Source organism: Pieris napi, chromosome 10, assembly GCF_905475465.1.
Source record: "Pieris napi chromosome 10, ilPieNapi1.2, whole genome shotgun sequence".
Taxonomy (NCBI): Eukaryota; Metazoa; Arthropoda; class Insecta; order Lepidoptera; family Pieridae; genus Pieris; species Pieris napi.
This window is the reverse complement of record NC_062243.1, coordinates 1926653-1953244: the sequence shown is the minus strand read 5'-3', so window position 1 is coordinate 1953244 and position 26592 is coordinate 1926653. Positions and strand designations below refer to the sequence as shown.

The 26592-nt window shown below is 34.8% G+C and overlaps 3 protein-coding genes across 5 annotated transcripts in view; 2 read left to right on the top strand and 1 right to left on the bottom strand.

The window, feature by feature from the left end:
- Positions 1 to 323: 323 nt before the first annotated feature.
- On the top strand, positions 324 to 14574 carry LOC125052903 (katanin p60 ATPase-containing subunit A1). Of its 3 annotated transcripts, none has more exons than XM_047653975.1 (9): positions 324 to 411; positions 630 to 827; positions 6629 to 6852; positions 7342 to 7811; positions 9343 to 9522; positions 10269 to 10411; positions 11718 to 11827; positions 12716 to 12842; positions 13490 to 14574. In XM_047653975.1, the coding sequence occupies exons 2-9, from the start codon at positions 673 to 675 to the stop codon at positions 13686 to 13688; spliced, it is 1608 nt and encodes a 535-aa protein (XP_047509931.1). In that variant the 5' UTR covers positions 324 to 411; positions 630 to 672; the 3' UTR covers positions 13689 to 14574. The 3 variants fall into 3 exon arrangements, with proteins under 3 accessions (XP_047509931.1, XP_047509930.1, XP_047509932.1); XM_047653974.1 differs by having other exon boundaries at positions 324 to 416; XM_047653976.1 differs by lacking the exons at positions 324 to 411; positions 630 to 827 and adding an exon at positions 5900 to 6187.
- A 1645-nt stretch (positions 14575 to 16219) lies between these two features.
- Positions 16220 to 26592, bottom strand: part of LOC125052902 (V-type proton ATPase 116 kDa subunit a 1-like) — a 44859-nt gene continuing 34486 nt past the window's right edge. Inside the window, exons 11-14 of the mRNA XM_047653973.1 lie at positions 19316 to 19527; positions 18573 to 18738; positions 17933 to 18104; positions 16220 to 17127 (exon numbers count right to left, since the gene is read on the bottom strand). Of these exons, the coding sequence (XP_047509929.1) occupies positions 17007 to 17127; positions 17933 to 18104; positions 18573 to 18738; positions 19316 to 19527 (671 nt within the window). The 3' untranslated portion in view covers positions 16220 to 17006. The remainder of the gene's footprint in view (positions 17128 to 17932; positions 18105 to 18572; positions 18739 to 19315; positions 19528 to 26592) is intronic.
- On the top strand, positions 20920 to 26509 carry LOC125052900. The gene is made up of 2 exons (XM_047653972.1): positions 20920 to 25830; positions 26276 to 26509. The coding sequence occupies exons 1-2, from the start codon at positions 21193 to 21195 to the stop codon at positions 26282 to 26284; spliced, it is 4647 nt and encodes a 1548-aa protein (XP_047509928.1). The 5' UTR covers positions 20920 to 21192; the 3' UTR covers positions 26285 to 26509.

Sequence of the window (26592 nt, the reverse complement as noted above, 5' to 3'; positions counted from 1 at the left end):
TACATCCTCGCAGAGGAAAAAAATGCGATTATTAAAATTTTCATAATGACAATATAATCCTCTTTACAAATGTTCAGTTTAAATTGATTCAAAACTAAAAAATCCTCAAGAAATGTGAAATTAATTTCTGGTTGTTGGACGTTTTTAGACGCTATTTACATTCTAAAATGTAATTAGCGTCTAAAAACTATAAAGTAGGTACTGAGGAATTAATTTTATCACGAAAGATATAAAATACATTTAAAAGTGAGTAATACTCAATGTAAAAGTGCGTATTGAGGCCGGCGTTGCTGCGGTCATTGTCCTAATCGCCAGTAGTTAAAATTCAGTGTTGGACGCGGACGTACACTCGTAGACTTGCCGTAGACGTGCTACGCTGCTACGATATATTGTTGGGTGCATTCATGGCGGGTATTGTAAGGGGTTTTCTATTAATACGTTCGATATATTTTATATAAATTAACAAATAGGTATATTAAGTGCTGATAATTTTGTTTCATATAAAAATGCCTAATTTTAATGCCATTTAGTTACACATTTTACTAGCTATATACATCTAATTTAAATTGATTTAACGCTATTACAAGCACAGAAAGACTTTTATTAAGGCGTGTTAAATATATTTTCAGTTCGTTTTCGTATTTAAACTTTAATATTATTAAGTTTAAAATAATGTCAAACGACGCACAGTCAACAAAAATGGACGCGGGCTCGTCGCGCTCGTGGTTTCGTAGTGCTGACGATGTCAAAATTGAGTTTGGGTTCGGTGTTCCCCTCGGAGCTATGTCTGCGCATCCGGCATTTCATTCAGCCTGGGATGTTGGTTGGTAAGTTTCTTTATGTATTAAATCGTATTTTAATAAGTAGGTATAACCGTTTTTGTCATGACGTAATGATTCGTAAATTATGTATTTATTAATTAAATATTTGTATGTATTATTAGATATAGCGGATTTTATAAAATGTCATTAATTTATCGTCCTGTTACCCACATAAAATGAAGTATTTTAGGCAACCTTTATAAGTTACTAGCTGACCGGGCAAAGTCGTTTTGCCATGTATATCAACATATATGTATATAACATATATGTTGATCGTAGAGGGGTGAAAATTAGGGGTTGTATGTATTTTTTAATGCTGTATCATAAAAAACAAAAAAAACAGAAAAAAATATCTAAAAAAAATATATATATATTTAGGGGTGGACTACCCTTAACATTTAGGGGGATGAATAGATGTTGTCCGATTCTCAGACATACTCAATAAACACACAAAATTTCATGAGAATCAGTCGAGCCGTTTCGGAGGAGTATGGCAACGAAAACTGTGACACGAGAATTTTATATATTAGATTTGTTGTGAACATTATACAGTGTTACTATCTGTCATGGCCCAATACATAGTTCATGCCCATATTAAATTAGCCAGATATTTCAATCAACGTTTGGTCATTTTTTTACCAATTTTAGTGATCAAATTTGGAAAATAGTTTTGACACATTAGTCAAAAAACATCTTGCTTACCATAATAATATGTCCAAGAGCAAACTTTGTTTCTACCATTAGTGAGTGTGGTCCAGACTATTAGTACAATTTCATAATCAATCAAAACAGCTATATCTATATCTATATTATATTTTTTTTTTCAAAATAATATAATAAAAAATCGTCTTCTAATAATACCACTCTAAAATAATATAGTTATCAACTTGAAACGCTGAAATTCAAGGGGAAACGAACCCATGTATTTCCCCATGACGTCATTAGGCAAAAATAAACGGAAAATCTACATGTCTACAAGAAACTACTATAACTACAATATAGTATATAATATAATTATTTTTTACCTTGAGTCTCGAGTCCTTGGCTTACCAACTCTAAGAATAATGCTTCCTACTTTTTCGCTGTTGTATAAATTTTACTTATGACCAAGGACAATGATTATGTACAAGGATTATTATAGCGATTTCAATCACGTACGTTCAACACGCAATGAATCGTTAAAAATGTAACTGAAATCGTTGTATCAAATATAGGTACGTTTGTCGCATAATGACTTAAAATTGAAGGGTGGTAGGCTTTTAATTTTGATATTTCTGAAGGCATACATGTTACGTGGGTAACACTGAAAATGTTTAGTGCCAGTTAGAAACATTGCTAATGAAAACTTTTTTTTAATTTCAATTTTAGAACTCTTTGGTAACCTAATATAGTATATTGTATTCATTTGTCATTTGTTTTTGTAAATTGGCGGCAAATCTAAAACTCATGTTATGGTCTAAGATCCCGCTATACAACGACCTTCACCGAGATGCTTATTTAATGAAACTTATTTTATATATAATTTAATATGTCAATAAATATAATCCATATGGGTTGCCTAGCAAATTTCAGTGAAAACGAACCTAACCCGAGAAAATTTTCGGTCAATGATTTATTATGACTTTCGTTGTGAGCTTACTCACCAAAAAAGCTATGATAAGCATTTCTAAATGAAGCCCCAACTCGTGCCACTATTTACAATTGGTTTAACGAGTTTAAGTGTGGACGTAGCAATCTCAATGATGATCCGCGTGAGGGACGTCCTTTAACAGCGACTACTGAAGATAACATCAGTGCCGTGCGACGCATGATAGAGGAAGATAAGAGAGTGACCTATCACCAGATACGGGCAAGCCTAGGATTTGGTATGAGTCAAGTTCAAAAAATATTACACGAACATTTAGGCGTCAGGAAGTTTTGAACCAGATGGATTTCCCACAGTTTAACCGACGACCAGAAACACCTTCGCATGGACTGATGTCGCCAAATGTTAGATAAGTTCAACGGCGGCGACTCAAATGCTGTATTTGACATCGTCACAGGTGATGAAAGCTGGATGTATTGCTACGAACCCAAAAACAAGTTTTAAGTGTTACCTAGGTATTAGTGCGGACTGGCGGATGGCATTTGTTTCTAAGACATGCCGGTTGCTTTGCCATGTGTTTTTCAACGCTAGAGCAAATATTGTTTTAACATAATAGTTCTTAAATGACAGAAAACACTCTATAGAAGGGTCTGTCACTTAGGGATTCCAAATTAAAATGACTTATAATATGCTCCAATCAAAACATATCGCTCAAGAAATTCCATAATTTAAAAACGGATTAACGGTAGACATGCCAGAAAGTTCGCAAGTTTTAAAGAATTAATTTTTAATAAAAATTGCACATACTGAAAATCTAATCACTTAATACGATTAAGAATATCTTGGAAAGCTACACACCCAAAGGAATCATAATTCAAAACAATACATATTTCACAATAATTAGAAAACCCATAATATGTCTAGACGTGTCTGTGAACGTGCTCGCTGTCCCTAATGCAATTATACTGAATGGACATAATCGATTCGTTGCATTGTCTTTATAGTTTGTTCAAAATATATCTTTAATATCAATTTTATGGCATCGAAAGTTTCATCGGAAATTGCCGCTACATCACCACTGTCCTCTCACAAACAATGCCTCTTAATAATATATATATAATCATCAATATCAATTTCAATAATATATAATCACAGATGTTGAACGGGTTGAGGCACCTAGGCCTTCACCATGCGAAAACCCAGAGATTGTAGATTCAAACCCCGAATGTGTGCCGATGGACTTTTATGCATGTGTGCATATAACAATCGCTCGGACAACAATGGCGCTGCAACCTTTTTAGGTTGGGCCTCAGTTTTCTGTATCTGTTTCATGATCATTTGGCAATGTAATAGGCAAATAGGTGATCAGCCTTTTGTGCCTGACACACGTCGACTTGGGTCTAAGACAAGCCGGTTTCCTCAAGATGTTTTCCTTCACCGTTCGAGCGAATGTTCAATGCGCACATAGATAAAGTCCATTGGTGCACAGCTGGGGATCGAACCTACGAAAATCGCACGTTGAAACCACTAGGCCAACACTGTTCGTTTGGTTGTGATAAGGTCATAATAATAAGAATAAAAGTCATGATAACATGAAAATTTAACGAGCTCAATTGTGAGTGGGCTTTAAGCGGAGATAACTGATTTTACTTTTTGACCTTGCTATAAGTGGTCCAGGGCTAACTGCCCGTAGGTGTCAATCAACAATAATGATATTTATTTATACTAATATTAAAGACGATAGAGTTTGTAAGTCTTTGTAAGAAATAAACTCAACAACTACACCGATTTTAAAAATTCGGCTATATTTTCTTTCTACAATATTTGTACAAAAATTCCAGACTTGCAAAAGCACAATAGCCGTTAGTTAGTAATAAACTCATATCGGTATCCCCGGCTGTGCACCAATGGACTTTCTTTCTATGTGCGCATTTAACATTTGCTCGAACGGTGAAAGAAAACATCGTGAGAAAAACCGAGATGTCTTAGACCCAAAAAGTCGAGGACGTGTGTCAGGCACTGGAGGCTGATCACCTACTTGCCTTTTAGATTTAAAAATGACCATGAAACAGATTGAGAAATCTGAGGCCAAGACCTAGAGAGGTTGTAGCGCCACTGATTTATTTTATAATACAGAGATTGATACACATAGATATTTATATAATGATATATATTTTTACTCTATACATTGACAAATTACAAAACCATTAAGGCCATATCACTTCTACAACCTTTACTTCCAATTATTTCCTAAAGTCCACGACCTCATGTCCTAACGGACAAGTATTACCGTCAGGTCATTAACCCTTGGCACACATTTCAGTTCCTGAAAAATGTAAACAATAAGTTCAATAACCTCACTGTTGAAGGTAATAAATTCTCTTAAACTTGCGCCGGGTCATGAACTGTTTAAAATATTTTTTTCGTAGATACCAACTGTGTAACTCTCCATTGTTATTAATTTGCGTACTTAAACTTAAAAGGAGGGCAACGCACTGGTGAGTGGCAATGTTTTTAATATTTTTTCTAGAAAACGGCAAACGGGTTCACCTGATGTTAAGTGATACCGCCGCCCATGGACACTCAATGCCAAAGGGCTCGAAGGGCGTTGCCAGAATTGGTACGCTCTTTTCTTGAAGGAATGTAAGTGTCTATGGATGCTTGTAGGTGATAACATGAGTTTGCCCTCGGATAACTTTTTTTTAAATAATTATTATTACTTTTCGTATAATAATAATAATTTTATATTTATTATTATTAGTAGTAGTTAGTTTGAGCACGAGAGTAATCATGAAAACTGTCTTGATAGTTGCGTACCTTTATTGGACGCATCTTGCATGTATTTATATTTTAGATTTTATTCGTGCATAGAAACATACATATTTTTAAGTCGAGTTTAGAAGTCGAAGTAAGAAGTAGACATGGGGAGAAATTGGCTGTGCCAAAAATCAATATGGAACTGTTTAGGAAAAAAACCTTTTGTATGGATATTAATTGGTTTACAATAAATATCCATACAAAAGGTATTATTAGGTATTATTGGTTTACAATAAATTACCAAAATAATTAAAAGATCTTCCGACTAGAGTCTTTAAAAAGCGACTCGGTGTATTACTTTTATTATTTGCGGAGACACTGTAGTTGATATAAATTTAATAAAGATAATATGTACGATACAAACAATATAAGAATTGACTTTGACTAATAATGTAAAATGTAAAATTCCTTAAGACAAATTTGCGCGCAATTGTGTGTGGCAGAATATGCAAACTTACGATTGTACCACCTTACACATTTTTGTACCATATTCCTGCAATAAATAAATAATTATTATTATTATCGACCCACCCCTTGCATTAGTCTTACAATAAAACCTTCGTGCATGTAGGTCACTATATCATTAGACTTTTTGGAATCCTTGATTTCTGAATTTAACCCTTATACCATTGTAACAAAGATTATACTCATAAATTGGCTTCAAGGACTACTTACGTCAAATAAGCACAAAGGTCGGTTTCCGCCAAGTTTCCGCTTGCCCGTTACCATGGCGACAGGATCAAAACAGACTTGTCAAATGGCACACCATTTTCAACCTCCAAATGTCACAAAAAAATAGTTACATACGAAATTATGCCCTCGTAAAATAATAATCACACAAATTCTCACTTATGTACCTGAAAGTAATAAGAGCAATACGACGGAAAATGGATTTTTCTTTTGGAGACTCTTTGATTCCGAATATAAATGGTGTACGCCAATTTTTCAATGATCCGTTTTTTGGGTATGTACTTTGTAGTACTTTCATCAAGCTTTCTCAATTAGAAAGGGTAGAAAGAACATGAAAAAGATAAGATTTAAGTGTTAAGTTAGATAAACAAGTTTGGAAAATAATACACAATATTTTAGTAATAGTGATAGCATGACATTCTGATACTGATTTTTATATAGGTATATTGTTATATATAGATGGTATATGTGGTGAATTTAATAATTTCTATTATAATATTTTATCTTTCCCTTCAAAGTAAACAACAAGACCTTCGTCTTGTTTCGTTCTGCACATAAAATTTTCAATACACATTTTCGATAAATTACACTTGATCAAAGATCTTAAATCTGTTACACCACATACAATAATATGTTTATATTTTGTAACATTTTCTTTTTTTTATGCTCCTATAGCCTACTAATTAAATAAGTAAGAATCATTTTCTTTTCCCAGCCCAAGCTCCGGATTTCATCACATGGCCAGAATGATGGACCGCATGATGGTGGAAAGCATGCAGCCCTTCGGTTTTGCTCGGGTGATGAGCACACGCGGTGATAGAAAGGGTGATCAGCCACCAAGAGATGGCCTGAGGTCAGACAGGAGCGAAGCAAGAAGGGAGAGAGCTAAAAATCCTCATACACACGTAGGAAATGGTACCAAACATCCACCCACGCAAGGTTAATATGATGGCAAATGACCAACTTTATTTTTGAAAACAATATACGAAGTAGTTGCATCTACATTCGCTTAAATTAATAAGTACTTAAAACACAGCATAAAAATGTAGGAACATGCACTTATTTTGTATTAAGTATACTAGTATTTAGTTATTGAGCAGTGTTGGCCTAGTGGCTTCAGCGTGCGACTCTCTTACCTGAGGTCGTAGGTTCGATCCCTGGCTGTGCACCAATGGACTTTCTTTCTACGTGCGCATTTAACATTTGCTCGAACGGTGAAGGAAACCATCGTGAGGAAACCGACATGTCTTAGACCCAAAATGTCGACGGCGTGTGTCAGGCGCTGGAGGCTGATCACCTACTTGCCTATTAGATTTTAAAAAATTCAAAAGATTCAGAAATCTGAGGCCAAGACCTAAACAGGTTGTAGCGCCACTTATTTATTTTTTTATTTAGTTAGATAAAAATATTAAAGTTTTTTTTTCCCAGTTGTTCGCCCGACGCCAGTCAATAAGTTCCAAGAGACATCATTCGACCAAACACAAACCAAACCGACTGATCCTACCACAGAAAAATGGGCGACTACGCTTCGTAAGAGAGACCCTGACATACAGCCATCGTTACCTTCGATTGTCACCCGAAAAGCCTCCTCCAGCTCAATGGGCAGTGGAAGAAAGACCCGGTCAGTTGACAGGGCACCACGAAGACGTCACTTAGTTCCAATTAAGCCGGTTCAACGGAAGTCAGATGTGTCTGCTGATGGTGATGCATTACTGGAGCGTGATGAGAAGGTCTTTGATGCGACAGGATACGAAATTCATTTAGTGGAAACCCTTGAAAGAGATATACTGCAGAGGAATCCGGATGTTCGCTGGAAAGATGTGATCGGGTTGGATGATGCGAAGTCTGTTCTTCAAGAGGCAATGGTTCTTCCGCTTGTTATGCCTGATTATTTCAAGGTAGAAGGAAAATGTTGTTACTATATTATTTATTTAATTGGTCCCTACTCGACAAGGTAAATCCCAACACTAATATTGTATGTACATTAGAAACTGTAGTACATTTAGAATTTCTTTGGCGTAGATGTTAAGTTAGATCAGATTGGCGTAGTGTATGCAGAATCTTTGTTCTTCTAAAATTCTTGTGTCACAACGTTCGTTCTCATACTCCTCTGAAACGGCTTGATCGATTCTTATGAAATTGCATATTCAGTAAGTCTGCGAATAACCTATCTATCAAACCTCTAAGTGATATATAAGTGGGTGTCCAGACAAAAAAAAAATATTGTGGCATTGAAAAATACATACAACCCTTAATTTTTACCCGTCTTCGATTAACCCCTATTTTTCATTATACTAATAGTTATTTTTATTGAACTAAAAAATGTTTCCTTGAAATAATATACATGGCAAAACAACGATTGCCGGGTCAGCTAGTCTAATAATATAATTTAAGAAATATTTATTTCACGTACATGTTTGTGATTGTCACCAAATTCACATGTGTATTAGCAGAACAGCCATGAAACAACCGTGTTTTAATTTTAATTGTTAAAGATATTGAGAATGGCAATTATAGCCACTTAAGTCGAATGTGAAAGCTGATTCGCGTGAGCGATTACATAAGGCTGTCCATTCACGCTGCATGCTTAATTATAACTTTCGTGAACATTTTAGGAAGTGGGTCAAATGGCTGCGAATAAGTCTGTAAATATATTTATGTCTCCCAGACGTTCTACACTTGTCTAGCCTTGTTAGCTGATATTCAAGTTTTAACATTATAATCTTGAATATATTCCTTACTTATATCTGACGCGATAGGAAGCAAATAGCAATGTAAAATTAAAATTATATTAATTCAATGAACAACGTCAAAACAAAACATGTATTTCTCAATTGGTGTTCATATTCAATACAATTTAAACAAATATCACACATTTATATCTTTAAAGAAGTTAAAATTATATGTGTTTGACGAAGTTTTATATATCAAACAAGGGAAGTTTGTTTTGCACGAAATATCATGCAGTAATTGAGGACCGTTTACGATACTGAATCTATAATCTAAAATTATTTCCAATCCAGATTTTCATATATTTAGATTTATTAATGTCAAAATTCGATCTCTCAAATTCGAAGATATTTTACGAATATCAACCATCGTTTCGGGATCAGGATTGAGTGTAGAAAGCGGCCGTAAATAATACTAATTTTTAGAATCGACACTTATTTCTAAGTTGTGTAATATTATGTTTAACGTTTTTCAACCGGTCTAATTACCTGACTCTTTGTCTGTATAATTATTATTTGTATATTTAGTCTTATGAAAAACAAATCTACAAAAAAATTGATCGTAAGATTGTTAACTTCAATTTTAACTCTATAAGTAAATTTTGTGTTCTGGCCACCTCTATCTCCTGGTTCTTCCATCTATTACTTGCCTGCTTTATGATATAATATTAGATATTTGACAATAAATGATTGATTTTAGGGTATCCGTCGTCCGTGGAAAGGCGTGCTACTCACAGGACCACCTGGGACTGGAAAGACATTGTTAGCTCGTGCTGTCGCTACCGAGTGCAGAACAACATTCTTCAACGTGTCCTCTGCTACCCTTACATCTAAATACCGTGGTGATTCAGAGAAACTTGTTCGATTGCTTTTTGATATGGTGCGACTCCTTTTATTAATATGCAATCAATCACTTTTAGATGGTGGTTGAATTTTATATATTACGTATTTAATTTAGGTTAAATATTGTTCACACAGTGCTTTGTATGTGCGAGCGAGGACATCCCGCGAATCACGCGTTAGGTGTAGAAATTAGGGTATTTTAACATTTGTATGGCGTTGTCAATGTCATTTAAGATGGTTGCTGTAGCAGCTGGTCTAGCTAAGCTAGGTTTCTTGGTCGAATGCTGACGCGACCCCCTCATCTTTCCCCAATAGTGACGTTGGGTGGGAGAGGTTGAGTGGGTAGGGATATTATAGCCAGTCCCATACACTGTGCGGAAATGCTGATGATTGATGACATGATTACCCAAAAGGGTATTAACATACTACAATGGCTATGAGATTGTACGTTCTAGACAATTATCACCGCTACCGGAAATAACCTTTTTTGCTGTGTAATTGACTCGCACAGTCCAGCTTCTATAAGCTCCCATCCCCTCCTTAGTCTCCCAGCTTAAAAGTTTTCTCGACTCTTCGCCGGAAAGCGACCCATTTCTCAAGTATTACTTAGTATACTGTGATTTAAAAATATACTTAGAAAAGATTAATGGATTTTCTGGAAATTTGGTAATTGGTAATTTTATAAAAATTACTTAAATGTTTATTATTTTTAGTTAATACATAAGCTGTATATAAATACATTTTAGATTTATTAATTTGAATATTTTGTGAAATTTCCTTCAGGCCGCCTTCTATGCTCCAAGCACGATATTTCTAGATGAAGTGGATTCGCTGTGTGCGGTCCGCGGTGCTGATTCTGAACACGAAGCCTCTAGACGTTTCAAAGCTGAACTGCTCATACAAATGGATGGACTCGCTGCTCCATTGTGCGTACATAGATTTCTTCTTTTTTTCTGTTGGTTGCCGCTGGAGGTCTTATGTTTATTATTTTATTTTAAGCCTTACCTTATTTCCTAATACAAAAATATCTAATTATCTCATGTGTTAGTGAATATCTTTTACAGTTAGTATCAGGAACCCTCTCCGGTAAAGGCCTCCTCCAAGGCTTGCCATCTTTCTCTATCCCGAGCTATTTGGACCCAGTGAGGACCCGCGATTTTTTTAATGTCATCATCCCATCGAGCGTAGGGTCTGCCTCTGTATCGTTTGCCTGGTGGGCCACTCCATGTAGTTACTGATTTCGTCCACCTATGTTCTGTGAGGCGCGCTACATGACCCGCCCACTTCCACTTCAATTTTTTTGCGTGGCTTAGAGCATCAATTGCTCTCGTCTCTTGTCTTATTTTATGTACCTTTTTAATATTTAGCAGGCTCCTTTCCATGCTTCGTTGACATGTATTTATTTTATTTATGGAGGTCTTATGTATATATACTATATTAATTAAAATAAAACTTTTAATTTAATTACAAGGTGTGGCAGCTCGATACTGCGCACGTTTCGTTTCTTTCATGTCTACCTTATATCTAACAATTCTAAGTAACTTTTGCCAAAATCTTCATTACGGTGTCAAATTGTGACACCGTGGAATTCCAATGGTACTTTGTATTACTTGGGCTACATTTAACAAGTTCTTCTATTTTTATGTATGACGACAACTCCTAATTTAAATGTTAATATATTTTTGACAAAATAAAAATATATTTACTTAATAAAAAATAAAAAATCAGGGGCGCTACAACCTTTTAAGGGCTGGGCCTCAGATTTCTGAATCTGTTTCATAATCATTTTTAAATCTAATTGGCAAGTAGGTGATCAGCCTGCAGTGCCTAACACCAGCCGACGAATTTTTAGGTCTACATGTCGGATTCCTCACGATGTTTTCACCGTTCGAGTGAATGTTAAATGCGCATATAGAAAGAAAGTCCATTGGTCACAGTTGGGGCTCGAACCTACGACCTCAGGGATGAGAGTCGTACGCTGAAACCACTAGGCCGACACTGCTCAATATTAACTTAATTATTATTGTTTATATCCCATACGGAGTTGGATTATCTAAGGGTCCTCCTGTTGGGATGAGAGTGTTGATGATTACATATAAGCGTGCTGATTTTCTTACCATGGTCACCGAATATTACATCAAATATTTGTGCACATAGAAAAAAAACATGCGTTGGAGGAAAGCAAGCTTAACCAATAGGCTAACAAGGTCGAGGTGTGTGTTAATATTTCAGTAATCAAGACAAAGTGGTGATGGTCCTGGCCGCAACCAACCACCCGTGGGACATCGACGAAGCCTTCAGGCGACGATTTGAGAAGAGGATATATGTAGGCCTTCCTGATGGTAGGTTTTTTTTAAAGTATTATTGTCTCTGAGAGGATGGAATCGACATCTCTTTATTGATTATTGGATTTTACTTTTTTGTAAGTATTTCATAATTGTATTGGGTTAAATTCGTCTAAAAAGTGTAGTATTATTATTTTTTACACGCTTTATATTAGCTTCACCTGTATGTATGTATACAGTATGTAACCGACTCCTTCGGACTCGATATTGACCCACTTTAAACGGACAGATTTTATTCAAATTTTGCGCACCTGTCAAAGATCGATGACAGTGCAATGATCCGAAAAAAAAAATGAAAAAAAATTTAATAAAACAATAAAAAATTTATAATAGTTAAAAAAAACTAAAAAACACGCTTTTAAAGCACATCAAACTAAAAAGTCTAAAATTATTCCTAATTTAAGCTGTAAATGGTAATGAACAAAAAATACTGGTATTATTGTGAAAAAGCGTGGGGCGCTCTGTGCCATAGAGCAACCCACGCTTTTTCACTTTTTAGTTTGATGTGCTTTAAAAGCGTGTTTTTTATTTTTTTTAAACTATTATTTATTATTACTATGTTTTCAATAATCCCCAATAATTGCGTGACATAATACTTGAACAGTCCCTTAGTGTATATTATGTGTATATTCCATATTAAAACTATCATGATATTATGTTATATCACAAGGTACTAGCCAAAGGTATAGCTGAATGATAGTGAAATAATTACTTATTTTCACTCGGAATTCCCATCATTATAGAAACAGTGATTACATCATTCTACAGTTATTCTGTTACAAGAGTGTTTATTTGTCTTTTTCTGACAAATTATATTTACGATGTGATTGAAAGAGACAAGAAGAGTAAAATTGTGATGAATGAATCTTAATTTATATGTTTTAGAATCGACAAGAGTAAAATTGCTGAAACTATGTCTCCGAGAGGTGGCGCTATCTGATGATGTAAATCTTCCTGATCTCGCTGTTAATTTGGAAGGCTACAGTGGATCTGACATTTGCAATTTATGCAGGTAAGATATTATCATTGAAACATCTAATTTCTTTTGTAATATGTGTTATTAAATCGTATATCCTCCCTCCCTTATAAAAATAATCCAATGGCGCTGCAAACTTTTTACGTCTGGACTTCAGATTTCTGTAACTGTTTCAGGATCATTTGTTAATCTAATAGTCATGACGTCATAGGATATGCCTGATACACGCGTTCGACTCTTTGGGTCTAAGGCAAGCCGGTTTGCTCACGATGTATTCCTTCGCCGTTTAAGCGAATGTTAAATGCACACATAGACAGAAAGACCATTAGTGCACAGCCAGGGATCGGACCTACAACCTAATTTGAACCTAAATCCCCTTGTTTATAACAAGATAGGTCTTAAATTGCACCGTGTTTCCATGGCTACCATTTTACTACAATAACGTCACATCAATAAACGTAACTTTTGCAACAGACCCGTGTTTGTTGTCTACCATTTTAGGCCGCATTTTATTCCTTTAATCCTTTGTTTAACAACTAGTGTGCTCTATGGTATAAAGATAAATTATTCATAGTACTTTTGCGTACTTTTTTGTAGGAAATTTGTACTAATATACATGCGTCTGCAAATAAAAACTTATCACTAATCTATGAAATAAAACCAAATTATTAAATGTGTTTCAGAGATGCCTCGATGATGACAATGCGGCGAAAGATCGCCGGTAAAACTCCTGAAGAAATTCGTCGCTTTAAGCGCTCTGAGCTGGAAGCTCCAGTCTCCAAGACGGATTTAGAAACCGCTGTAGAAAAAACCAGACGCACAGTCACTCAGGCTGATGTAGCGCGATACTCATCTTGGATGCAGAAGCATGGTTGCTCCTAGCGACGCGCTAAAGCGCTTAAAGCGCTTCTTCGACTTATGAAGACCTCATAAACTGTGTCTATGTTTGCTTCGGTTACCATAGCAACGATAGAATCGCCCTCGTAACAGTTACTTTTACTAAAGATTGTCACATCGTGATTGGCTTTAAAAGAATTAATATAATTGAATCGGAAAATATATTTGAGACAAAGACAAAAATCATAATTCTTTGAAATTTCTCTTGTAATTAAAGCAACATGGCAACATTCCATAACTACGGACAAGCTTTTTGTTTTCCACTTAATGTAATTGACTCCATACATAATTTAATTACAAATATTGTGAATCACAAATGTTTATAAAAACCTTAAAGTGTTGCTATGGTAACCGTTAACATTCCAGATATTTTAACATCATATAAAACAATTTCGATAGCATCTCGCTCAAAATCGTTTGAAATAGTTATGACGTTGAGGTCTTCGAAAGTGTAAACAGTGAAAAAGGACGCAATTTGGTTGACGACAAAATGTCGGGTATTTAGGGAGTTTATATGGTAAAGCTTTTGATAAATGTGTTAACAGATAATAAACAAATTGTGTGAATGTTGTGACTGTTGTGAATACTTTTATAGTAGTTTAACTATGTACTTTATATTAACATAAAAATTGTAATTTATATGTTTATTCTTCATCTAATAAAATGGGTTTCTCAATTCATTAAGATTATATGGATTAAATTAATATAAAACTATATATTATATTAGTAATTGCAAAACTTCTAGTGCGAACTGAAGATGTATTAAAGCTACTCGTAAAGCCTTTAAAGTAAGATTCAGTTTGAATTTCCACTCACAGAAGTAATGCGATTACAACTACATTTAATGGAAATAAAAGTCACTTCTATAAAATACTTTTTTATTAACGATATGTTATAACAATAAGGCCCCAATTTTGGTCCTGAAACGTGTCGATTGTTAAATAGCTGTGAGTAACACAATAAAATCCAGTGACGCTACAACCCTAAGGGCAGTTACAGACTAGCGTGTTTTTCTCCGCGTATACGGTGGTTTCACCATACGCGCTTAAAACCAGACGCACGTAAATTGGAATATTTCGGCGTGTTCGCTCGAATAGGTAGTGGCGTCGTGTCAGTATCAACATGGATACACATTGCTATTTGCGTTACTTATCCACTGAGAAGACGAAACAGATGCTGGGCGTCATCGCAGGTTGCATTACGCCAGAGAACCGATCACTTTAATACACCATAACTGCGAACTTATACGAGCTTAGCAGCGCGTCAACGCTCTTACGAGTTACGCGTGTGCCAAAGGCGCGCCTATACGTGCCTACATGCACTATGACGCGCGTAAAAAACGCTAGTCTAACCGCCCTAAATGGGGACTAAATACTATTTTTTATAGACAAGTCGGCCTACTGTGCCTAATTCATAAATCGCAATAACACTTAGCTTACCCTTATGGAGTAATGGGATTAGAAGCCTTATTATTTTGCGCGCTTAGCATGCAGCGAATATCTGGTATCTTTATAATCTTGAAAACATATAGCCAGGCACTAAGTTTGCCTTAGCAAAGCCTGTAGAAATTGTAGCTTAAGACATATCATACTTGGATAATATTCACTGTACGAAAATAATTGAATATACACTTATTGGATTTAGAAGTTTGTTGGTCGGGGTAACCAAGGAGGGAGGGAGGGAGGCCCAAATTATTTTCCAATTATAATTGAAAAAAATTCTGTTTAGTTTTCCCATAAATAATTTATAGTATAGATTATTCTTATTATTTTTTTGAAACTATTAACTGGATGGAATCTTCGTCTTTGGTTTTTTTACTAGTTTCTTTTAAATAAGTTTTAATATTTTCAGATATTTGTATCTATTTTTTGATTATTTGTTTTTTATAATAGGCTAGCAGGTTTTCAGTCTTCTATGCCTGATACACGCCGTCAACTTTTTTATATAAGGCATGCTGGTTTTCTCACAATGTTTTCCTTATACGAGCAAGTGTTAAGTGTGTACATTGGTGCATAGCTGGGGCTCGAACCTACGCCCTCATGGATGAGAGACGCACGCTGAAGCCAATAGGCTAACTCTGCTCACAATAGATAAGTTATTTTTACATTAATTATCATTCTAATTTTTTTAAGTGAATCTACCAAATCAACTACTGCATATTAGTAAGTATAAATCTATGCCTCTTATCACACTTGTACGAGCCAAGGCTGTACATTTTGCTCACACAGGTTTTTTTCGTTTTATAAGCGTGGCGATTTCCTAAATCGTCGGAGTTACGTCCCTAGAGTAAAGCCAGACGTAGGCACTCTCTTCAACGCGACGGTTACATTGCAATCATTCGTATAGCAATTAACATTTCATTATTTCGCTTATATTCTATTGTTGTACGCGATTGGTTAATATAGAGTAAAACTAATATCCTCTATTATTTTAAGCACCCCGATGACCCAGGAACCGTACACATTAATCATATCTTGTATGGATATTTAAGTGTTGATGATAATCCAAAGACAAAGGAGCTAACATAAAAATTTAATATCAAATGTCATGCTAGAAATACATTTAGGCCAATTTTATTGAAATTCCGAAATATAGCCAAGGCACTACGTTACATAACTAGTCTTTGGTAAAATTTTAATTCTAAATTACGCTCAATATAATTTGAAAAATGTTAAGTGAATTTGAGTGTATTTACAAGACCATATGTTTTTTAAGCATTATCAAAATTTTGGTACAATTATTATTATTAAATCTGTATTAACTTACCGGCTTTGAGTGCATTGCAATTAATATATTAATTTACTAAATATAATCTTAAATATACAATCCAAAAATTGTCCTTATAGTATACTTAACTATTGGTATAACAAACATTCGATTTGTACGGCAGTGATGATCGTACAACATATCTACGAATTACAATTTACCTATTTTTTTAATCGATAGAAAAGTACAAGCACATTTTTGTCTATACTGAATATCTATATATCTATAAGGAATATCTAAAACCAAATCTATGTTCTCAACAAAGTTTTTGTGACTTATCAAAGTTATACAAGGCTATATTATATATAGGTTTACAAGTTTGCTATTTTTAACTCTTACAAAATAGGAATTCATACAACGCAACAATCTTAATAAAACATAAGTTAAATTTTTATTAAATCTTATTCTTAAATCAACATCAACGATCATCATATCAATCACCGCCCATCACTCGTCAATAAAATGTCTAGACCAAGTTCTATGTTCTATATCTGAGTGTAATGTATCTTGTGAGCTATGTTCTGTATTATATATGTGTCATTGAGAAGCAGTAGGCTTAACCTTAACGTCCTCCTCATCATGTTCCAGGATCACCGCGAAAGAGAATGGCAAGAAAGCGTAACCCTGGCCCTCGTAGAATTTGCTCATGAACTCCACCCTGCAAAAAAGTTATTCAAAAATCAAAATCAAAATCACAATCATAATCAAAATCACAATCATAATCAAAATCAAAATCAAAATCAAAATCAAAATCACAATCATAATCAAAATCAACATTAACATTAAAATTAAAATCAAAATCAAAATTCATTTATTCAGTTGAATCACATGATCACTTTGAATTGTCAACTCTACCGCCTGCTCGGAATCGCGACCAGCACACAAGGAGAAAGGAAAGAACCTCGGGCTAGTTTTTTTTTGATCGTCTTTAGTTATTTACAATGCTTATTAGTTACAATTAAATTAAATAGCTGGAGCAAATTTTTTATTCCAAGCTTTCTTCTTATCTTCTAGGTAATCCGATATTTTATAATAAGCTTTCCTAGAGAGCTTCTGTTTTATAATTTTTTTTCTCTCTATTAATATTATTTGACATGTTTACCACATCACTTGGTAGTTTATTATAGAGGCAATTAAAGAAAAGATTAGGAAATTGGCAAGGCATCGTTAAGATATTTATTTCCTTTAATAATCGTAGAAACGGCGCTATTTTAGTCTCAAAGTAAGTTGATATTTCTTTAGGCATGTGTGCAGTACCAGAATATTTACCTAAATTACTTCTAACGCCTCTATGATAAGAGGTTCTGCCATAATTGATTCTGATGTCAAATTAATGTGTAATTTAAGGGAATTTTGAAGTTGAAGGTTTTTCCCATTTTCTCAGAAAGCTTTGATTACGTCACTAAATCTTTGTCATACTTTTAACAAAAAGTAAGTTTAATATAAAGCTTATTGTCACTCACCAGTGTAATCTAAGTGTATGTAGGAACGCAGAGAGTCCCTCCATAAGCACAAGGATAGCGATAGTGAAAAAGGCCCAAACTCCGAATATCATATATAACGGTATTGCCATAACTGGTGAACCACCGCCTAACCCCATGCGCAGGAGTCTCTGCCATAACACCGCTGAGAGTTCTGAGAAAAAAGATATCTGTATCGCCAGTACACGGAGAATATTTGCCGATATTTAATGATTATATAAAATGACCTACATTTGTGGTGCTTTATTTTGTTTAATTGAATCCTATTTCCGGCGAAACATGGACAGTGGACACGTACTTGTATTAAAAACCGTCAATGAAAGAGACACAGACAAGTTCTAAAATTCTTATGCTACCCCCTATGTATCATGCATAAATTTTATTATTTAAAAAAAAAATTGGTCACTTAAGAAATCTAAATGATAGGTTTTAGGACGAAATTACTAGGAAATTGTTAAGAAACACAGTAAGTAAGTTTTGAAAACAAAAAAACGGAACTTCAAATTCCAAATAATTTTAGGAAATTTTCGAATTGCCCTTAACAATTTAATTTCCCCTGTTCCCTGGGCAACAGGAAACACTGATCTAAAATTAAGAGCAATCAGAAAAAGTTAATTCTTACGTGCATGAGCCAAGGATAAAGCCCAAAGGCGTAGATAGGACGCCGTGTGGGAGACAGCGCCCAACACGTATTCTATAGTGTGAATGGCCTGTGTTATCATCATCTCACCCATCTCTTCTTGCTCTTCTACTTTCTCACTTTCCCCTTCTTCCACTCCCGAAATATGCTGAAATTAGCATCAATAATATAGAAGGTAAATGTAAGGTGAATATTTTGTCTCCATATGAGAATGCACAACAAACAATTCATGTAAAATACAAATTTATGTGACGCTGGAACACAAGTTGATCACAATTTCTCCGTCCACCGAATCGACAATATTCATTACAATAATATTATAATAATTGGATTACAATGTTAATTTAGAGCAGTGTTGGCGTAGTGGCTTCAGCGTGCGACTCTCATCCCTGAGGTCGTAGGTTCGATCCCCGGCTGTGCACCAATGGACTTTCTTTCTATGTGCGCATTTAATATTCGCTCGAACGGTGAAGGAAAACATCGTGATGAAACCGACATGTCTTAGACCCAAAAAGTCGACGGCGTGTGTAAGGCACAGGAGGCTGATCACCTATTAGATAAAAAAATGACCATGAAACAAATTCAAAAATCTGAGGCCCAGACCTAAAGAGGTTGTAGTATATTTTTAAATAATAGATACAAACAGGTAATGTGTGTAAATAAAAAATATCTTTTGTCGAACAGATCTTCATTTGTTTCGAAGACTTAAAATACCTTACACTTACTTTTCGTTTCTTTAGAATTTGATAGACCGGTTTTCCAAACAGCATAACAGGAATACACAGGAACCCCACAGCTAAAAATGTCCTTTGCAAAGCATTTTGTCCCTCATACATAAAAGGCTGACATGGTGAACGCACTTCTGTGTTCTTTAGCAGCATCATGTTTATAAACATTATCAACACTGATGGAGCACACGCAGAACCAAACGCGGGATCTAAAGAAAATATTGTTATATTATCTTTTAATCGTATCTTATTAATGTTGCCATGGTGATTCGCCCATAGCAGCTTATCTATATATTATATAAAAATGAAACCCGTTTTCCGTTGTCACGACATAACATGAAAACGGCTTGACCGATTTGTCTGATTCTTTTTTTATAATATTCCTTGAAGTACGAGGATGGTTCTTACGCAGAGAAAAATTTAAAAAAAATGAGTGAAAAAGTCTAAAAACAACACTTTTCTATATTCCCATACAAAATATTCGTAATAATACTTAAAAGTCAATTTGAACTTTAATACCATAACATAAAGTTCAAGTGTTTGTGGAGGGGTTCCGGGAAGGAATTTTAATTTTTTGACATAATGTATTTGTTGTCTTATCAACTTTCTTTTTTTTATCTTACTAGCTAGACCGGTGTCCCGAATAGCAGAATAAGTATTTAAAAAAATAAAGAATCGACTGTTAGGCGGTACGATGTTCGCCAGGCCAGCTAGTATCTAATAAGATTTGTGTGACATGTGTTCTGATAATATATATTTTCCGTAACGCTCTCGACGATGGGGAGTAGCCATAGGGACGATAATCGCTAATACTAAACTTAGGGACTACCATCAATATTTTTCTAATAAAAATTTTAATGAATTTCCCAAATTGGAAGCGAAAATACAATGCCATGTTCGCCTTGCGTTTAATTGCTTTTTGATTACGTTTTTTGTTTGAAATAATTTCAGACTTAATTTTATGACTATGTTTTTCCTCCGATATTAATAAAATTTCAGCTAAAATGGCTTCAATAAAATGCATGAGTAGGTTTGCTTCAATGTATTTTACTGAAATAAAATTTCTTACATTACAGTCAAAACCGTTTACGATGACGTCATTTAGATTAACATACCGGTTATATTGATCAAAGGTCCCGTCCGAATTCTATTGTATAAGGTACTTAATAACAACGTCATCGGCTGATACGACTATCAGTTATTATGATGAGTAGTCCCTTAGATGTCGATATAACAGATTTTTACTTATTTACATAATTCGAACACTCAAAAGTGCTGACGGTCCCAGTTGACTGCTGAAACGAACTCAAAATATCGAGTTTTATAAATTATGTACGAACATTTATATTATTTAATGAAACGGTTACAAAAAAAATTATTAAACAAAAAAAACATATTACATTAGAGTGTTCTTCAGCAGTCATAGTCAACCAGTCTCTAAGTTTACAAATATTTACTTACCTATAAAGCAAGAAATCGCGAGATTACAATTAAATACTATGTAGCAGTTATCATAAATTATAAACATTTTACTAATTCATAATCAACTTTTAATTAAAATGTTATTTGTTCAACCATATTATGTTTGTAATTTTAATATGTAGTAATAAAGTAGATTCAACGCGAAGCAGACGTTTCATTGCACTAAAATTATACTTAATAGTTAACCAGTCAAAAAGCAACCTTAGCGCCCCAACATATGGTCGCAATCTCGCCGGATCTTGTGTCTACTGAGCTGCATCGAAGGAACAATAGACTACGCATTCCATTGCGATAAGGAACTCGTTTAGCAACTATTTTGTGCAATTTTTAGACTTATAACTTTTGAATAATATTGAAATAGAACGTGCAAGTGACTTTAAAGTGATCAAATAATGGCAAATGTGGAACAATTATTAAGTGTACTTGAAAATAATAATGAACTATTAAAAAAGACTCAGATAAATATTAAAAAATGTGCAAAGGCTAGACTTACGAAAGGTTATCTAAAAACACGGATGGAGTGTATAGAAAGTTACTGGAAGACTTATAAAAGTGCACATTTAGATTTAATAAAAATTACGCCACGTGAACAAAAGTCAATTTTACCATATTTTGTCAATGAGGATTATTATTTGATCGAGGATTTATATTTATGTATGGTGTCTGACATCAGGGATATGTTAGAAGGTCTTGAAATTCAAAGAGGACAACAATCCTGTAATCAGGGGAACGGCTCCACTGCAGTCGAACACAACGTACAATCACAGGTTCGACTCCCGCGCATTGAATTACCTACTTTTTCGGGTAATTACGAAGAATGGCCTTCTTACAAAGATATTTTTGTGGCACTGGTACATGATAACACGTCACTGTCTAATGTTCAACGACTACATTATTTGAAATGCAGCATAACAGGTGAAGCAGCATCCTTGTTAAAACACATCCAAATCACCGAGTCGAATTACTTATCTGCTTGGGAGACTTTAAAACTTAGATATGGGAATAAACGAGTGATAATTAATTCATTATTTAAACGATTATTTTCACAAAAGAAAATTATGTCACAATCGGCTTTACAATTAAAAGCAATATTAGATACAACAAATGAAGTTTTAAACAGCTTACAAAATCTTAAGGTATCCACAGAGTCATGGGACCCTATAATTGTATTTTTAGTAGTTCAAAGGTTGGATCCAGATACTCACAAAGAATGGGAACAATTTTCGTATGATATGAGTCAAGAAGAATTATCTACCTGGTTTGAATTACAGAAGTTTTTAGAAGGAAAATTTAGAACGTTAGAATTGTTAAATCCACCTTTTAAACCAACTCTCAAGCCGTTAAGAGAACGTGTTTTCCACATGTCTATAGAGAAGACATGTATTATGTGTAAGGAAAATCATAGCTTATGTCGTTGTAAAACATTCTCAAAAATGTCACCTGCAGAAAGAAGTCACTATGCACAACACAACAAACTCAGCTTCAACTGCTTGGCTCCAGGGCATTCGGCATTTAGATGTAATTTACCTCTTTCATGTCGAATATGCAAGGCTCGTCATCATTCTCTTCTTCATCAGTCAACTAAAGCAAATGCGTCGGCATCTTTAGAACTCCAGCAACCGATGACATTACCTCAGGAAGAGGAGAAGACTCTTGCTACAATGACAGCTTTACATAATGTTACAGAACATATCAATCTATTGGCAACCGCAATTGTGGTTATAAAGGGAAACTATGGGCACACAACTGTACTTAGGGCGCTAATAGATTCGGGGTCGCAGTCATGCTTTATCACTCAAAAGGCAACTCAAGCACTAAAATTGCAACGCAAACCTGTAAATTTGGTCGTCACAGGTATGGATAATATGAAGGTAAACATCAAACAAGAAGTCAATTTTGATTTATTGTCACGCTGGGAACCTAGCTTTGAGCTACCAATACACGCCTACGTGATGTCACAGCCATTAAAGTTTTACATACCTTCATCAGAACATTTGCAACAGGAACTGCGTCACTTTGAGAAATTGAATCTAGCAGATCCAAATTATATGGATTCCGGAGCATTGGATTTGCTATTAGGGGTGCAAGAGTATACAGCAATTCTTAAACAAGGATTAATCAAGGGTCCATCAGGCACAATATGCGCACAGAAAACCAGCCTGGGATGGATTGTGATGGGTGGAATAAACATCAACATGAAACCAAAGCATAAAGCCATAATGGCAATGAATATCACAACTGATGCAAGTTTTAATGATTTAATTAAAACTATTTGGGAGATAGATACAGACACAAAACGTAATTTAACTAAAGAAGAATTGAGATGTGAAGAATTTTATAAAGAAACTCATGCTAGGAATAACGAAGGAAGATATATAGTTAGATTACCCTTTAACACTGAAGCACCATTGTCATCTGAAGGAAATACAAAGGAAACAGCAATTAAGAGATTAATGCAGCTTGAAAGAAGATTTAGTAGAAATCCAGAACTAAAAGACGAATATCTGAAAGTAATAAATGAATATAAAACATTAAATCATATTGAAGAAGTACCTGAAAAAGAATTACATAAAAAATCAGTTTACTTACCTCACCACGCTGTGGTCCGTCAGGACAAGGAAACTACGAAGACACGAGTTGTTTTCGATGCTTCCTGTAAAGGCTCCAACAATATTTCACTTAACGAGGAGCTTCTGTCAGGTCCAGTTTTGCAAGAAGATTTAAGAAATTTAATCATGAGATGGCGTATTCATGCAATATGTTTTGTCTCAGATATTCAAATGATGTATAGAATGATAAAAATTCATAGAGATGATGTTGACTACCAGCGTGTAGTATGGAGAGAAAATCCATCCGATGAGATACGTGACTATCGCCTTCTTACTGTAACGTTCGGGACAGCCTCAGCACCGTATCTTGCAGTAAAAACTTTGAAGCAACTAGCGATTGATGAAGGGGATAAGTTTCCTGAAGCAGCTAGAATATTAAATGAAGATTTCTATGTTGATGATTGCATGTCTGGAAGTGATGACGTTCAAAAAGCAATTCAGATTAGCAAAGATTTAAAAGAATTGTTACGTAGAGGAGGATTCGAGTTGAAGAAATGGTCCTCTAATAATACTGAATTTATGCAAAGTTTAAAACCAGACGAAAGAACTACTAAAGCTCATTTCGATTTAAAACTAGATGGAATAATTAAAGCACTAGGGGTTCAATGGAATTTAGGGAATGATCGATTTGAATACAACTTAGACTTACCTGAAGTCGATGAAGAAAACATTATCACGAAGCGGAATATCCTCTCAGATATACAAAAGTTGTTCGACCCTTTAGGTTGGATCGCACCTAGTATTGTTCAAGCTAAAATATTAATTCAAAAACTATGGCTTGAGAAGGTTGATTGGGATGAGGATCTTAACATTTTTTTTAAAGAAGAATGGTTGAAGATTCGCCGAGATCTTATGAATCTGAATAACATTTCTATCGATCGATGCTTAAGTACTTCTTGCTCCAACATGGATACAATTCAAATTCATGGTTATTGTGATGCTTCTATTTTAGCTTACGCCGCCGTGGTGTATTGCCTAGTCAAGAAAACGGACGGTTCATATAGAACAGCATTAATTGCAGCCAGAACTAGAGTGGCTCCCCTCAAGACAATTTCGTTGCCAAAATTAGAACTTTCTGGAGCTTTGCTTTTATCCCGATTATTGAACCAAGTAACACAGGCCATGAGAATACCGATGGAAAGAGTTTTCGCATGGACAGATTCATCTATAGTCATAGCTTGGTTGTCTGGTGATCCCACGAAATGGAAGCCATTTGTGGCCAATCGTGTAGTAGAAATTTTAGCAAATCATAAAAAAGAACAATGGCATCACGTCCAGTCACAAGAAAATCCAGCAGATATTGCATCTAGAGGTATGTTTATCTCCGATTTGAAACACTGCAACCTTTGGTGGAAAGGACCTACTTGGTTACAAAAAGGAGAAATCATCTTAACAGACGAGAACATATTTACAACAGATCTAGAAAAGAAAAAGGAAAGAATTAAAACTCTCATATTGACAAACATTAAAGAAGAAAAAAGATTTTCGGAAAAATTTGAAAGATTTACTACCTTAAATGAACTATTAAGAACCATAGCTTTTTGTAAAAAGTTTATCAAGTTTAAAAAGGATAATAAAAATATAACAATCACAACAGAAGATATAGAAGAAGCGTTACTAATATGTATCAAAATAGTGCAAAATGAAGAATTCGAAACTGAAATAGATTCGTTAAAGAAAAAGAACAATATTAAAAAGAACAGTAAATTGAAGACGCTTAATCCATTTTTAGATAATAATGGAGTGCTCAGGGTGGGCGGAAGATTAGCAAAATCAAGTTTAGAAACAAATACTAAACATCCTATAATCATTGGAAACAACAACACTCTTGTCTCACTTATTATCGCCGACGTTCATAAAAGAACATTACATGGAGGTATTCAGCTAATGCTTTGTTATTTACGCTCTAAATATTGGGTATTGCGTGCAAAAGACATGACAAAGAAGCATATCCATCGATGTCTAATTTGCGCTAAGGAAAGTGCAAAGGTAAAAACTCAATTAATGGGTGATTTACCTTCCGTTCGTACTACACCTTCTCGACCATTTATCAATGCAGGTGTAGATTTCGCTGGTCCATTTCAAATTTTGTTGAACAAAGGAAGAGGTATCAAAACAAACAAAGCCTACACTGCGATTTTTGTCTGTATGTCTACTAAAGCAATTCACTTAGAACTAGTCGGTGACATGACGTCAAATTCATTCATAGCTGCATACAGACGATTTACATCAAGAAGAGGCAAATGCGCACATCTTTGGAATGATCAAGGAAAAAACTTCGTAGGAGCAAACAAAGAGTTATGTAAAGCATGGGAAGAAGCAAAATTGCAATTTGACCAAGAAATCATAGACAGCTTAGCAAATGATGGCACTCAGTGGCACTTCATTCCTGCATACTCACCAAACTTCGGAGGACTCTGGGAGGCTGGAGTTAAGTCAATGAAGTATCATTTAAAACGAATTCTTAATAACAACCTTACCTTCGAAGAGTTGTCCACTGTATTATGTGAAATCGAAGCCTGTCTTAACTCACGGCCACTCTGCCATATAAGCCAAGCAGATGATACTCTCGATCCACTAACACCTGGACACTTTCTAATTGGTGAAGCCCCAATAGTTGTACCGCATCCAAAGTTGAACGATATCAAAATTTCGCAGTTAGCCCGTTGGCAATATACACAAAAGCTATTAAACGATTTTTGGTGTCGTTGGCAAAGTGAATACTTGACCAATCTACAGCAACGGCCAAAATGGTTAAAAAGAATAGAAGAATTTAAAATTGGTGATATCGTACTGATAAAACAACAAAATTTGCCACCTGGAAAATGGATCCTTGGACGAATTACTGAAAAACATCCAGGATCAGATGGTGTAACTAGAGTTTATAGTGTTAAAAATTGAAATAATATTGTAAAACGATCTGTATCTAATCTTTGCTATCTCCCAATTAATGAAGCTTAAGTGCCAAATTGTTAAAGTATATTAAGGGTTTGCATGTAATTTTTTGAAAGGACATTAAAGGTCCTTTGGTGGGCGGATATGTTCAACCATATTATGTTTGTAATTTTAATATGTAGTAATAAAGTAGATTCAACGCGAAGCAGACGTTTCATTGCACTAAAATTATACTTAATAGTTAACCAGTCAAAAAGCAACCTTAGCGCCCCAACATTATTTAACAAA